At 38.0% G+C, this 15,982-nt stretch overlaps 1 protein-coding gene across 4 annotated transcripts in view; it reads left to right on the top strand.

Moving 5' to 3' along the window:
- Positions 1-15,982, top strand: part of LOC132640763 (DNA repair protein RAD50) — a 49,098-nt gene that overhangs the window by 5,079 nt on the left and 28,037 nt on the right. For all 4 annotated transcript variants that reach the window (XR_009582359.1, XM_060357519.1, XM_060357520.1 and 1 more), the window contains exons 4-13: positions 404-579; positions 2,270-2,384; positions 4,009-4,237; positions 4,455-4,633; positions 4,736-4,906; positions 7,128-7,232; positions 7,322-7,429; positions 7,509-7,720; positions 7,922-8,014; positions 15,372-15,499. Coding sequence is in view for 3 of the 4 variants with exons in the window: in XM_060357519.1 (XP_060213502.1) it covers positions 404-579; positions 2,270-2,384; positions 4,009-4,237; positions 4,455-4,633; positions 4,736-4,906; positions 7,128-7,232; positions 7,322-7,429; positions 7,509-7,720; positions 7,922-8,014; positions 15,372-15,499 (1,516 nt within the window). In the remaining variant the exon portion in view is untranslated. The remainder of the gene's footprint in view (positions 1-403; positions 580-2,269; positions 2,385-4,008; positions 4,238-4,454; positions 4,634-4,735; positions 4,907-7,127; positions 7,233-7,321; positions 7,430-7,508; positions 7,721-7,921; positions 8,015-15,371; positions 15,500-15,982) is intronic.

Here is a 15,982-nt window from a genome sequence, read left to right as displayed (position 1 = left end):
CATTAGGCCATACTCTTGGGTGCTTTTTGGCATTGGTACATATTGTTTCTTTTTCTTTTTCATTCTCACGGGTAATTGTAATCTGTATTTTTGGAATATATGTGAGCCAGATTAAAAAAAAAAAAAAAGAATCTACCTGAGCTAGATTAATTGCTCTGCTTTGTCTTTGTTATACTTGTCCAGGTAATTTCATATCTCCGCGGCTTGTGATATTGTCTATCATTTCCTGTAAGCGTACTTTATCATATCCAATAGTAGTTCTTAGGATCTTTCTTGACAAAAAGAAGTTCTTAGGATTTTGCTGGGCTGATAGTAGAGGCTTAGACTTATACTTTAGCAGTAGGAAGAAATGGTTGGACGGGGAAAAAGTTTCTTTCTAAATTCCTAGCTTATTTACTTGCAGAAAGTCTGCCTAAGTTATAGATGTGCTGATATGGACCGAGAAATCCCTGCGCTCATGGGTGTCTCAAAGGCTATTCTTGAAAATGTGATATTTGTTCACCAAGATGAGGCAAACTGGCCATTACAAGATCCGTCTACACTGAAAAAGAAGTTTGATGATATCTTCTCCGCTACTAGGTATTTCTTGTTATCAATAATGGAATTGTCAATTCATTATCATAGCGTTTGTGTTGGAAATATGCATTCTTCTGTATTCACTGGTATAATCATATTCTTTCTTGAATATGCTTGAAATTCCAACACACTTCATTTTACTCAGTGAAGAACATTAAAAATAAGACTAGTTTCTGCCTCAGTTTTTGTGACACACCTCATTTTTTAATTTATGAAATGTATTTTGTGATTGATCAGTAGTGTTTTAACGGAAAAGGTACCAAAAGGGTGTCCATTTGCAGTGTCAAGAATCACATATGCACCAGTTAGTACGATCTTTTTATGTGAAAATTGCACAAAACCTGGAATAGAATATTCAATCTTCCTCCGTTCAAAGCTCTTTGAATCTAATCCATGTTCATCTCTATGCTTTTTTCTGCAAATTGCTAGAGATACTAGTGCTTATAATTCTGTGGGTAGGTTCTTTCGGATTTACCGGATTTAACACTATTTAAGCTAACATTCTTGGTCCACCAGTTCTCAAGTTAGGGTATCTAAGATTTAATGGGTTTACCTGGATTCATGCATGCCTTGGTGCTGTCAAACTTACTAGTTTAGTTCTCTACGAGAGAAGGTTATTTGTTAACCACTTATTGAGTCATTATCATGATATCATCAGTGAAATTAGTATGAGATTTCAAGCGCAATACCAAAAAATCACGGCTTCTGGGGGGTAACCTTTTCACTAGATTTGGTTCTTAATCAGCATGTGGAAATATTATTCAGAGATAAATTCAAGCTTTACAGTAATTTTGGATGGTTGTTCTTTCATGGTTACTTTTTTTTAAATTAGCAAATGTGTCTTTTTCGCTGCTGAGAGCTTTTCTTTTGATTGGATCATTGGAAAAGTAAGTATTATTGATGTAAAAGAAACCCGCATTAAGAGAACACGGAGAGAAATTACATCCTAAAGGAAGAGCTTACAGTACCCACAAGGGTGGCTCAGTTGGTTGAGCATGGGGCTTTCATAATGGAGGTCTCAGGTTCGAAACCCCCTGCCTACGACAACAGGGGATTTGCCTTCTGGGTCGAGCTCGTCGCACCGGGCTTGTCTAGTGCGGGTTACCTCTCCTATGTGGTTTGCGAGCTATTGCACAGGAGCTGGGTTTACCCTGTGCGCACCCGAAGGGTAGCGGCTGCGGGTTCCCATGCCATCAAAAAAAAAAAAAAAAAAGGAAGAGCTTACAGTGTATGTCTAGCTGCTGATTCAGAGCTTAGTTCATCATCCTACAGTGAAACAACCCATTTTGATCTTCAAATCTATACGGCATTGATCATCTTCCTCAAACATGTCTTATTTGGTGTTCCTTGAGAGGCTGAATTCTGTCAAGAGATGATTAGATAATTAATTTGGTGCATCTCTCTGTGAGTTAGAGGTCCTTCATTATTATGGTCTAAATAGGTAGGTGATTTTCATGCAACAGCAGTTCTATGTGCGGTTGAGCTGCTAGGAACAAAAATGAAAGTGGTTTTCTGGTATGAAGGAAAAATTTTTCTTGCATTTTTGCCGATTTTATTGCTTGGTGCATATTGTTTTTGATTTCTCTCCTAAGGCTCAAAAATGGATAACACCATTTCAGTACAGTTTAGTATTGTGCGTGTAACTTATTCAACCCACTCTGTGCGTTAACTTATGTTTTCTTTTACTGTTTAGATACACGAAGGCATTGGAGGTTATCAAAAAGCTTCACAAGGATCAATCTCAAGAAATAAAGACATATAAGTTGAAATTGGAGAATCTTCAGACATTGAAAGATGGTGCTTACAAGGTAATCAGTTCTTTCCTTCTTCCTAGTTCAGTGCAGTTGATAGAACTTATGCTTCTTGATATTTTTACTCATCAATTTATGATGTTAGAATCCTTTTGCTTGAAAATGGAGGAACTATAATTTTTGAATACCTTGTTTTAGACTAGATTATATAGTAAAGTGAAGATAAACTCCTATTCTGAAAACCAAGATAAATTTCCTATTCTGAAAACAGAGGAATTTAGGTTGTGTTTGGTATGAAGGAAAATGTTTTCCTGGAAAATGTGTTCTTGGAAAATAAGTGAATTTCTACTTATTTTCTCATGTTCAGTTGGGTAGTGGAAAATAAGTGAATTTCTTACTTATTTTCTCATGTTCGGTTGGTGGGTAGAAAACATTTTCGGAAAATACCCACCCAAGCCCCACCAGCCCCACCCCAGTACCACCACCCACCCTTTACTACCCACCCCAACCCCACCACCCACCCAACCATCACTCTCGAACGCACTTCATCTTCACCCATCCCTACGCCAACCCCACCCCCCTCATCCACACCCTCCTAAATTTTATATTATATATATTTTATTTTATTTTTATAAAATTTTATAAAAAATGGGAAACTTTTTCTTTCCCACCTCCACCCTACAACACACTAAATTTAACCACGCAAATTTCCCTTTTTTTATAAAGGTAAAAAAAAAAAATCAGGGGGGGGGGTTGGTATAGAAACCAAAAAAAAAATAAAATTGAAAACTTTTTAAATTTTTTTCTTTTTTTGGGGGGGGGGGGGGGGTTGGGGTGATGGAGTGGTTGAGGTTTGGTGGGGTGTGGAGGTTGGTGGAATGTCACTTGTGGTACTTGTTTTCCCTAATTTTATTAGGGAAGTCATTTTCCTCATTTTTGAGGAACTTGTTTTCCTATAGAAAATATTTTCCAAAATTTTTGACCAAACGAACATGGGAAAATTGGAAAACATAAAATGTTTTCCTTCATACCGAACACACCCTTATTGTGCATTTTGTTGAGCATGGTTGATAAGTTATCAAGATCAGTCCCCCACTTCGACAAACATAACTTGACAGATATTTTGTTGAAGGCTTGTTAGTGAGGACCACCGTCTTCACGAGTTCTCTGTCATAAATCAATATTGCTGTCCACTCTGTCAAAAGATTTCCAATGAACAGAAATACCTCCGCTATGTTAAAACTATTTGCTACTGTCTGTCTTTCAGCTGGTGGGGAGTGGGACTGTTCCCTGTTTCCCCTCTTACGCTGCTGTTAACAGTTGGATTCTTCTTTTTATGTACCCCAAGGAGTCGTTATTCCTGTGTATGTCAATACTTGAAAACAGGGTAACATCGTCTGACTGATGTTCTTGTTAGTGCTTAATCTTGGTTTTGAAATTTATTGTGATCTCCAAATGAACATACGCATTATTTATTTTACCGTGATCTTCCAGAAATTAATACTTCGTTGTTTTTATCTTTTTAATTTTCTGACCGTTAAGTGATGTGAATATGTAATTCTCATACAATTGTTTTTCACTTTAGTTGAGGACTGCACGTAATAAATGAATGCTATATTTAAAACATGTGCTAGATCCCAGAGGCAAACTTCTTGTAATTTGATCTTGTGTCTTGATCTAGTTGCGGGAAAGCATTGCCCAAGACAAAGAGAAGACAGAGGCACTGAAAAGTCAGATGGAGGAGCTTGAAAAAGAGATTCAGACTCTAGATAGTAAGATCCACCATACTGAAGCAACTTTAAAGGACCTTCTTCAATTGCAGCGAGACATAGCCACTAAAAATGCTCAAAGGAGCACATTGTTCAAGGAAAAGGAAAAGCAGTATGCAGCACTTGCAGAGGAGAATGAAGGTTTGCTGAACTGAATACACTAATATATATTCTTCTCTTCTTTCAGCGCTGGAGTAATGGCCAATTCATAACAGAAATGCATCAAGCCGAACTTAATTTACCTTGTTAATAATAGCCTCAAGTTGTATTCTTATTTTGTGTATCTTTGCGTGCTCATCCACTGAAATACTTTTTGGCATAAATTGATGTATTCAAATATTTCCATTTTGATTGTTAGACACTGATGAAGAGCTTAGGGAGTGGAAGACAAAGTTTGATGAAAGGATAGCACTTCTGGAATCAAAAATTAGCAAGTTGGAGAGGGAAATGAATGACTCAGAGATAAAGAGCTCCAACCTTAAGCAGTCCATGACAAACTATATCGTGGAGATCAGCAAGCTTCAAGCTGATGCTGAAGTAACTTGACTCGGCCTATGTGCTGGTTGATTTCTTAAAGTTCTCTCACATCTTGCTTCCCATTCTTAAGGTTCTTTTTTCTTTTACTTTTTTGTGCCTTAGGCTCATGCAAAGTTAAAGAATGAAAGAGACTGCACTCTCAGGAAGCTCTTTGACAGATACAACTTAGGGGCTGTTCCAAGTGGGTCACTCAGTGATGATGTTGCTTTGAATTTAGCGAATCGTATAGAACAACGATTAAAACATTTTGATAAGGATTTACAAGATAAAAAGGTGATTCTTTCATTGTATCAGACTATATATACGTATATTTAGCTATGCTCTGTTGTTTTAAGTTGTCAGTTTATGATTTGTTATTACTTTGATTCAGCTATATTGTAAGGCTTGAATGCCCTTCTCTCTTTGTTCCATTTCTGTTGATTATTCTATCCAATGGGGTATACCTGGGTCTTTAGTGGGCAGTCTTGCTGCTAACAATGAGTCGAGTCTTCATTGAAATGAAGTTTAGCTTCTTCATCAAACAAAAGTTTAGCTTTGGCAATATTTTATTAAATTTATCTTTTTAGTCATTGATCTTTTTCTTCAACTTAAAGTAGTCGTCTTTGGGTCCTATGTTTTAGATTCTCTTTCACTATATGCTGTTTCATATAGTGCCTTGTCCAACTACAGAAGTTAAACAACATCATACCTGAAGTCTTAAGCTCTTAGATGCAGTCAATTGATCCTGTAAATGCTTGATGTTAGTGCTCCTGTGCGCACCCAAAGGGTTGCGGCTTCGGGTTCCCTTGTCATAAAAATAAAATAAAATAATTAAAATAATTCTATGTGCTCATCTTGAAGCTCCTCTATGTGGAGTTCAAATATCATAACTTGGATGGATTTGATCATGTGGGCATACCATGATATTTCTGCTAAATGGTTGTTTTATTTGGTTTGGGTACAAGGGATTATGTTAATAACAGATAAAAGGGATTCTCCTTGCCATTTGTTAATTATAAGTGTAGGTTCAACCGTTCAAGTAGTATATTATTATGTAGATATACTCTTTTAACAAATTGAACGTATGCGTTAACTATTAACCCTGTATTACCCCTATTTCAAGATTAACAAAACTCATATATGTTTAAGCAATTATTCCATACCTCAACTATCAAATTGTACAAAAGCCAAAGTTTGTTCAAAGGCGTAGGTTTTCAATAACTAAATAGTCATGTTCTAATGCTGAGGTTGCTGCTGGTTCTGCATTATTTGTTCCATGAGTTAAGGAAACTTCCCGTATATAAGTTGTATATAAAAAGTAGAGCATCTGTACAATGGTTCTCTACGGAGGAGACACAATTGCCAATTATCTTTTTGACAGGAAGTCAGGAACTTCGTTAGTGCACCAAACTTCAATCAGAGAACAAAAGATTAGCTCTCAGCTGACAAGATCTAAGCTGTATGTGCATGAAACTTTGATCTCATTTCTATTGAGTTTGATCATTAAAACAAACGTTTTTTTTTTTTTTTTTTTGATGACATGGGAACCCGCAGCTGCTACCCTACGGGTGCGCACAGGGTAAACTCAGCTCCTGTGCAATAGCTCGCAAACCACACAGGAGAGATAACCCGCACTAGGCAAGCCCTGTGCGACGAGCTCGACCCAGAAGGCAAATTCCCTGCTGTTGTAGGCAGGGGGTTTCGAACCTGAGACTCCATTATGAAAGCCCCATGCCCAACCAACTGAGCCACCCTTGCGGGTAAAACAAACGGTTTTTCTCTCCTCTCATCTCTCTTTCTAATGGTACCAGAGTTAACATTTGGTAAGCTTTGCAGTCATGCTTGTAAATTCGCATTAAAGTTGAAGTATGAACCCTAAAAAAGAGTTGCATGCCCGGGAGAGGGTAGAGTTATATAGTTGTCCCATACATGTGTTGTGTAAGGGCTTCCAAAGGGGTTATATATGTCTGGTGCTGCTCCACCTATTGCTTTAAGGTTTTGCTTGGGATGCTCAGACTTTCATATGGTAGTATTAGAGCCAAGAAGAGAAACTGATAGACACAGAGGTTTGGTAATGGATAAAAGAGAGAAAATATAAAGGGCATTACAACATACCTTGATTTTTAATAGCCAACTCTAACTACTTCATAATCATTTAGGATAAAGGCAGATAACTTCTAGTAACCATAAGGAACTGCCAACAGATAACTTCTAATAATTGTAAGGAACTGCTCAATCCTCCATGTGTGAAAGCTCCAGGAATTTGAGAAGATGCAGATCATTATCTTCTCCTATATTTCTTTGCTTCTTCCTCCTTGGATTATGTATGGAAGATACGTGGCTCATTAGAAGCCACTGTGATTTAGGTCAATATAGTCGCCTGATAAGTTTTTCTGCAAGTTCGTGTAGCATCTTGTCACTTCCTTGATCTGTCATTCTCGAACTGTCGTTTTATCTAAATTTTACTGACATCATATGAAGAAGCTAACTTTCGCTTGGAGTAATGTTGTTCTAGGAATCGAATGAGGCAGAAATTGCAGCTGCATGGCATCAATACGACATTGCAAATCGCAAATGGAGCGAAATGGAGGCGCAAAAACAGGCTAAAGCAGATATTAAGGTTTATTCTTATGAGTAATATTATCTTGTATGTTAATGATGCTAAAATTGGCATTTTTACACATGGTTTGGTTCCATAACTGGATGCAGAATGGCATTTTGAAGCGCATTAAAGAGAAAGAGGATGAGCGTGATAAGTTTGAACTTCAGATTTCTGATGTTAATGTGGCTCATCTTGATGAGAGGGAAAAGAAAATGGTTTGATGTCTCTGCTTAATATTTCAACTCTTTTTGACGAACATTTTGGTAATGTGGCTAACACATCTTTGCCTTTCAGCAAATTGAATCTGAGAGGAAGTCTAAGCAGCTTGCAGAAAGAGAATTCGACTTAAACATAAGGCAAAAGCAGACTGAGATGTACATCGTAGACCAAAAACTAAATGATCTTCGTACTGAAAAAGATCATATGGCCGCTGAGTCTGAGGACAGAATTAAGCTCTCTCTTAAGAAGGCAGAGTTGGAAATTCTCGAGAAGAAACATAAAAAGATGTAAGTCACATTTCATTTCATAAGTTACATCCACAATTTTTATTGTGTTTATTATGGCTAAAGAAGAAACAGAAAAAGATGCAAGTCACAATTCCCTTTTTTTTTGATGTGTGTATTACATACACATTTTTTATTGTGTTTATTATGGTTATACTCTTTTTTCCACAAGAGATGATGCTTTCTTTCCCATGAAACTAACAGAATGGATGATAACAAGGATAAGGTAAAAGGAGTGTTGAAAGGAAGGCTTCCATCTGACAAGGACTTGAAGAAAGAAGTTACTCAGGCACAAAGGTTCGTTTCCCCGTCTCTTGTGTACTCTTAATGTGTATGATCTTTTGGTTTTATTTATTGAAATTTGGTTATGAGACCATTCTTAGTCTTTTTAAGGCATGGAAAAATATTTCTCTTTTTGATATATGAAACAAAGGCGTGACTGCCATTGTTGTCAGATACGAAGCAAAATGTACTACAGGCATCAAAATGTACTCCACAGTGTTGGGGTAAAAAGTGCATTATTTGATGTTTTTCTTTTTTTCTTTGCTTAAAATATGCACTAATTGAATCAGAGTTGAAAGCTAAAGTGCATACACGTGCAGATGTCAGTACCTTTTAATCATAATGACATATGTATACTTTAGTGGCATAGGCTTTATACTCTGTTCTCTCCCCAGTTTGAATACATCCTTTTGAAAAACTAAAATCCTAATCCCAATTGTACCCTTTATATTACTGGAAAAGGTGATGTCTTAGGAAGCATATGTGTCTGGTAGTCAAACAACTGAAACGACTTGGATTAGGATCAAAGTGAACGAGTATACTGCATATGTTCAAGTCATCCTTGGGGGAGCAGCTTCGAGGTCACATGGAAGGCAAGCATTTTGTAGCCAATTGGCATAGACAGTTTGGTGTCTGAGGACCAAAGGTTTTGCAGGTGTTTTATGGTGCTGAATTGGAAAGTTTTTACCACCTTACCTGGGATTTCCTCTCGGAGCGATTATAAGTCAAGCATGATATGGGATTCAATGTTTGAGGATTGAGAATAAGCTTGCCACTTGGAAAAGCAACACATATCGAATGGAGGTCGATTAGATCTCTTACAATATGATTAGGTGTGATTCCTAGTTCTTATTCGAATATTGGTGGAAAAGAGATTGGATAAGTGGAGGGATTTCCCACAAAATGTCACCAAGTGCAATTGAATAGGCGTTGCTACCAGAAACAAAGGGAGCGTTGGGTGCTAGGAGCCTTAAGAAGCACAATGAAAGCCTTTTTGTCAAATGAGAATGGAGGCTTTTAATGGAGATTGAGGATCTGGAGAACTGTAACTGTAAAGATCTGGAGAACCTCAAAATATTACTTGTAAAGATGGATGGATCAGTAATATAACTAAAGACCTATAAAAAGATATCACCCCTATTTTGCATAATAGAACTAAAGCTCCTCTTGGGTCTGCATTGTGGAAGCACATCATGATAGGGAGGGTTGATTGCTTCGAATTTTACTGGGCTGAGGTAGAAGTGTGGGGAACATAAGATTTGGGTTGGACACGTGGCAATTTAGAATTCCAAGGCTGGTTTAACATCGCTGTACATCACAGACAACTATTGTGAAGAACATAAAAGTGTACAATCAGCAGCAAAAGTGGAAAAAGACGGATGGCACATTCAATAACAACTACAACATACCCAGTGTGATCCCACAAGTGGGATCTGGGGAGGGTGGGGTGTATGCAGACCTTACCCCTACCTTGTGTGATGATGGGACATTGCAATAAATAATTCTTAAGAATAGAGAGTGGCAGCAAAAAAGCAAGGGATTTAGGAGAAGAAACATGGCAAATCAATGTTACCCAAATGAATGCGCATGGAAGGTTGAGCGTCCTGATTCTGGACAGGAGACAGGATGGTTAATTCCTATTGAAATCTTACTCATCCATTTTAACAAATGTTTTTTTTTTTTTTTTTTGACAATGGTAACATATCTATATATTAACAGGTATACTATACCAAACTGCATGTCCCCAAGTAGACAATTACAGAAAAAGGATCATTCTAGCTATGTTTCTTTTACAAATTGTCTAGAACATCAAAAATATCTTCTGTTTCCCCTAAACATTCCTGTTTACACCAAAAATAAAAAAGGGATAAACAATTCATCTTCAACTTCTGTATGCTGCACTGCTTTTTCTCAAAACACTCTGGTTTCTCTCTTTCCACACAGCCCACCAAATACATGCTGGGACAATCCTCCATCTCTCTCTCTGCATGGACAAGCTTCCTTCTCTGCTCCAGCTGTGTAGAGCATCTTTTGCCCTTGCTGGCATTACCCAACTGATCCCCCTCCAAATATTGAATAATCTCCGTATCTGCTCTGTCCACTTACAATGTAAAAAGAGATGGTTGCTTGTTTCTGCCTGTTCCCCTCAAAAAAAGCATCTAGAGCATAGCTGAACTCCGGTACTTTTTAATTTTTCCCGAGTCAAAACAGCTTCTTAGGCCACCAGCCAAGTGAAACACGCTACTTTATAAGGAATTTTTACCTTTCATATCATCTTCCAGGGCCAACATCCTACTTGGTTGTTAACTCTGTTCAAATCTTTGTATGCCTCATTCACCTTGTATTTACCTTGAACATTCCCTTGCCAAACCATACAGTCTCCACTTCCAGTGACCCCTTCAAACTGAGCTGAAGAACTATAGAACTCAGTTATCCTTCCCAATTCCCAGTGATTGAATAGTCTCCTAAAAGTTAGGTTCCATCCCTGCTCAGACCACACTTCAGCCACAGTTACCTCCTGTTGTTGACATAAGTTGTAAATATCTGGGAAAAGTTGAAACAGAGTTTCCTGGCCAATCCTTTTATCCTTCCAGAAGGATACCTTCATTCCATCACCAACTTTAAACCTTACCTTTCTTATCATCTTTGGCCATAGATTTCTGACTGATCTCCACACACTGCACCCATAAGGAATTGCTACTGGATTGGCGGTCCAGCTTCCTTCTTTCCCATATTTTGCTCCAAAAACCTCCTTCCATAGAGGGTTTTCTTCTGAGGCAAATCTCCATACTTCATCAATAGACTCTGATTTTGAGCTTTCAAGTTCCTGATTTCCAACCCTCCTTTCTTGTTGATTGTTAAGATATCCCACTTGACTAAATGGATCTTCTTTTTGTCACTGTTGCCTTGCCATAAAAAATCTCTTCTTCTCTACACTACGTTAGCAGCCTAACAGCTATTGGGAATATGGACATCATATATGCAGGAAGAGCATCCAAGACACTGTTGATAAGTGTCACCCTCCCTCCCAAAAACAAGTAATTCATCTTCCAATTTGTCAACTTCTTCTCACATTTCTCTATATCTCCATTCCAAATCCCCACTGATTTACTCTTGGCTCCCAAGGGCATGCCTAGGTAAAAGTAGCATGATAGCTTCCGTGTAAAGTCATATTGGATATCTGCATGGCTGCAAGCCTTAAAGATTCTTTTTAAGGCTGAGCTGTAGATCGGGAAGCATCATGATACTGGGGTTCGAAGGTGCAAACAACAACGTGTGAAATGCTTTATGCGTGAAAGAAAGTAGACAATCAATGACCTGTTTCATTGGTGAAGCTGGCTTCTGGGCAATGGCGTATGTTCTTCTAGATTTGGGAAGGTAATCAGTGCATAAAAACCTAAAGAAATTGTAGAATGCTATTCCTTTTTGCACCGAATGGACATTAATGGCGAGGGTAGAAGATGTTCTGAAAATGAAGTAACTAATTCTAACAACATTGAGAGAAAAAGTCTGTATACTCTTCTAGTTCAAACATGTAACTTGTAAAGATCTTCAAACTCTTTTAGTACCCAAAGGGTGTAGCCTAGTGATCAATGAAGTGAGTTGAGAACCATGAGGTCTCAGGTTCAAATCCCAGCGGAGGAAAAACGCTAGGTATTTTTTTTCCCATCTGGCCAAGTCTTAGTGGAAAGAGGTACATGGTACCTCTGCTGATGGGAGGTAGCAAGTACTCTGACCTGCTTTGAAATGCTTTTCCTTGAGCCGAGGGTTTATCGGAAACAACCTCTCTACCTCTCAAGATACGGTAAAGGTCTGCGAACACTCTACCCTCCTTAGACCCCACTTGTGGGATTACACTGGGTATGTTGTTGTTGCACGCAAGTTGGTTCGGATACCACAATTATTAAAAAAAAAAGATCTTCTAACTCCTTTAGGATCCTTATGGCGGTAAGTATAAAGTTGTTGTAGACATTGTAATACCAAGAGAGCAAATCTATTATGTGAATTAAACTGATAACTTATTAAAATTAGGAGTCTCGTCATAAGGAGGTCAAATTGTTTTTATATGAAACCACTTTATTTTGTAGGTGTTTCTGCTTTTTGGTATACTTCTTATACGTGTGCATTTTATTGCCCATACTTTAAAAAATCTATTACTTTATCAAAAAATAATAAAACCACTTTAAAAAGGCACTGAAATTAGATCAAACACCTATTTTAGTTTTCTTCTGGGTGAAAGGTAGTTTGCATAGGCACAATTACAATCATGGGCACACCTCTATGTTATATTTATCTATTCTTTTTTTGGTAACATTTCATATTTACATCCAGTGTATGCGAATGGTTATTTGTCCATTTCAAAGATGACGTGGGTTTTAGTTACTTGATTGTCTAACATCTCTTTTTAATTGCTTACTTCTAACTTATAATAGTGTTCTATACATAATATAATTGGCCAAACCCATCGGGAGACACCTGTGGTTAACAACATATTTCACTTAGACACCTCAACTAAACCTTGTGCTTGTACCAATTGAGCACTTAGACTACATCGAATTTGTTCCAATTAGACACTTTTTGGACAATCAACTAAAATTACAAAGTGAGTGTAAGCCACTTGCAAGTAACGTGGCATGATGGCTAATTAAAAGAGGACATGTGGCATTTTGGGTGCAAAATAATAATTTAAAAATAAATAAAAAGGAAAAAGAAATGAAAATTTATTTTTCAGCAAAAGTAAATAATTAATCCTATTTTCTAAATCCCACCCCACACCTACCGGACTACAACGTGCAAACCACCACGAACCACCAACGCCACCTGCTGCGATGAACTTTGAGCAATGAGCCATTGTTGATCTAGCCGAAACAAGTTCGACGCCAACGAACTCTGAACGACTACGAACCAACTAAACACAATAATTTCAATTTCAAGACAAACAATTTCAATTCCAAAGTCAAGCTCATTGTTGCCTGTTAGTTTTTGTGGCTATAGGGATAATTGATTTCTAACAAAAAGGTAAAAAGAGAACCATAAACAAGGTTTTAAATAGTAAGTTTTGCCAAGGCAAAAAACAGTCATATTAATGGTTTCACAGCATTCTTGACATTTCATTTTTAGCTCATAATTTCCATTGACACATATCGAAACCCAAGTTTATACTGCCACCATGTGAGCCGTGAATCACCACCATCCTTCACTCTTTTCCGAGTTCCGATAACCACCACAAAACCATCGGATTTCCTCCTTTTCGAAAATTAGTGTGGTGGTGGTCTGGTGGATGGTGGTGGAAGGTGGAGTAGGCGGCGGGTAGAAAGAGTGATGAAGAAGAAGGAGAAGTAAAATATTTTTCACCAAAAAAAAACCTCCTCACGCGCTTAGAATTGGTGCAGCACACACAATGTGCCAAGTCAGCGGAAAGTGTCTAAATGACACAGTAGAATCCTACTTCAGGTGTCTAAATGGTACAAGGTTTAGTTGAAGTGTCTAAATGAAAGATCGTGCCTACCACAGATGTCTCCCGATGGGTTTAGCCAATATAATTTTATTAATGAGGCGGCAAAAGCACCGTATACTATTCTGAGTTGGCCTGGTGGTAATTGGCTTGGGCCTTGGGGTGCTCCCTTTCAAGGTCTCAAGTTCGAAACCCACTAGGTGCAAACAATTTCTGAGGGCCATCGGACTGGGGTAAAACCCTGAATTACCCGTGGTGCACTTGCGGGAAACTCCTTGCCGAGGGCCTGTGCACCCCCGGGATTAGTTGGGGCTCAAAGAGACTCGGACACCCGGTGCTTAATCAAAAAAAAAAAAAAAGCACCGTATACTAGTATACCAAAAAGTGAAAAAACCTTACAAAAGAACATGATTTTCCGCGAAAGGTACGCAATCTTCTATACATATAGGAACCTCATGGGTGCGCATCATAAAGAAAAAGGAATAAGGGGCTATTCCTCAAAAGTTACGAAGTTATTCTCTACTTTTGTTGGAGCTCTACTATTTCTCATTCCATGGGGTCCACATGAGTACTAATGGAGCAACAAAACATATCCTGTATCTTTTATTCCGTCTTCAGAGGGTCCAGTTGAACATTTCTTCTTTCGCAAGACCTACCATTACCCACTGAATGTATAATGAGATGGTCCACGTCTTTATTGAGCATTTATTTACAAATGAAACACCAATTGATATCTGTAATTGTCCTCTTCCTCAAATTTTTAGCTGTCAAGATCACCCTTAGCTAGCCAAGTGACAAATGAAAAACACACCTTTCTCACCCTAGGGATCCAAATAGTAAATATAGAACAACTATCTCCTTCCTTACCAGAAGCATCTCATAGTAGAAGTAATATAACATACTCCATCAGTCCCGCCCCCATCTCCATACATCAAGGTTATACTATGTAGTGCTTTGTTTGTGATGCAATTCACCTAGATTTTAGAATTCTGCAATTTCCCAGTCTTGCAAGTTCCTCCAAATTTGAAATCTCACTGGACTTCTTGACCTTGTAGCCTTCGTACCTGTTGGATTTGATATCTCCTTTAGGCATGAAAGTTTTTACATGTTTGAAAGTGTACTACTCAAAAGTGTTGGTCCCGCATCACCAGTGACCTCACAAATTTACCCTACTCCTGCACCTATCCTCCCAACCTTCAAAATATTCCTCAGCAGACCCCACCCATGAAGACATGTGACATTCTCCTCCTTTATCCCCCGTCCCAAGACCCTGTATTTCTCACAATGACCTCTCTCCGAGAGCATTATCATCCCAAATGTCCATATTCACTTTTCTTTCCAGGCATTATTTAAGATCTTTGAATCTGTAATCCAGTTCTTCCCAACACTTTGGTGTCATAACAGTTTCTCATTTTACCAAGAGAAACTTTCTTGCCCCGTTTGTCAAATTCCACAGAAAATTCCTTCGAGCTTTCAAAATGCTAGAGAACTTGATAGTTCAATAAAATGGAGCAGAATGCAGACCCATGATATTTTGTTATCTGTTTTCTACTTTTGTATACTTCTTGTATATGAGTGCTTCTTTTGTGCCCATTTCGTTTTTAATCAAATTATTACTTTATAAGAAAAAATGAAGCACAGATGATTTATGAAGATTCTCCAGTTCTTTAACCTACTGATAGAATGACCCTGCTTGGTTTACAATTGACCCGTGAATCTTTGTTTTCCTCTGGATATGGCAAGGCCATCACCTAACGCCACTTCACTACCTTGGTTGGAGGTGGAAGTCCTTTCACTATGCAATGATCAGCGGATCGTACACTTCTTTCGATCTCTGTTATTTTCTTCTATGTTTCTCTGTGCATCTTTATGTTTTTCTTTTATATATTCTTTTTAAGCTGTACCTTCCTAGCACAGGGCTCTCCAGAGAGAGGTTGATGACTTGAGTGTCAAAGCCCGCGAAGCTGAGAAGGAGGTCAATATGTTGCAGATGAAAATAGAAGAAGTTAATCATAACTTGACCAAATATCACAAGGACATGGACTGTAAGATTCATCTGTGCTTCTGTAATCTGATTCATGAAAATAGTCTCTCTTTTTTTTTTTTAGTGATTTTTCAGAAGGTTCTATGGAAAATTCTCCTATTGCAACTTGATAAAGTTAGTGTCCTCTATCAGATTCTATCTGAATCGTGTAATCTGGTTAATACCAATTGACACAGAGATCGAGGAATTCTTCCTGATGAACTACTTGAGGTTAACAGTCATTTCACTCGTGACTTGTCAAAACAATAGCAGTCATGTCAGTCATTTATTCACAACCTGTATTTTCAGTCATGTTTAAAATCATTAAGAGTGATACCGGAGTTGAAATTCTTATTGTAACCTTGGTAAGTCCCTCGAAGAGAATTCTCTTAACCACTATATAGCTTGACATAAGGGTAGTTGACATAGCAAAATAGCAGTATTGAGGTCTTCTCTTCCCGTCTTCTTTATTCCTTTCATGCAAGTTAATTAATCTCTTCAATAA

Source organism: Lycium barbarum, chromosome 5 (assembly GCF_019175385.1).
Source record: "Lycium barbarum isolate Lr01 chromosome 5, ASM1917538v2, whole genome shotgun sequence".
NCBI lineage: Eukaryota > Viridiplantae > Streptophyta > Magnoliopsida > Solanales > Solanaceae > Lycium > Lycium barbarum.
The sequence above is the reverse complement of the archived record's forward strand: the minus strand, read 5'-3'. Positions and strand labels throughout refer to the sequence as shown.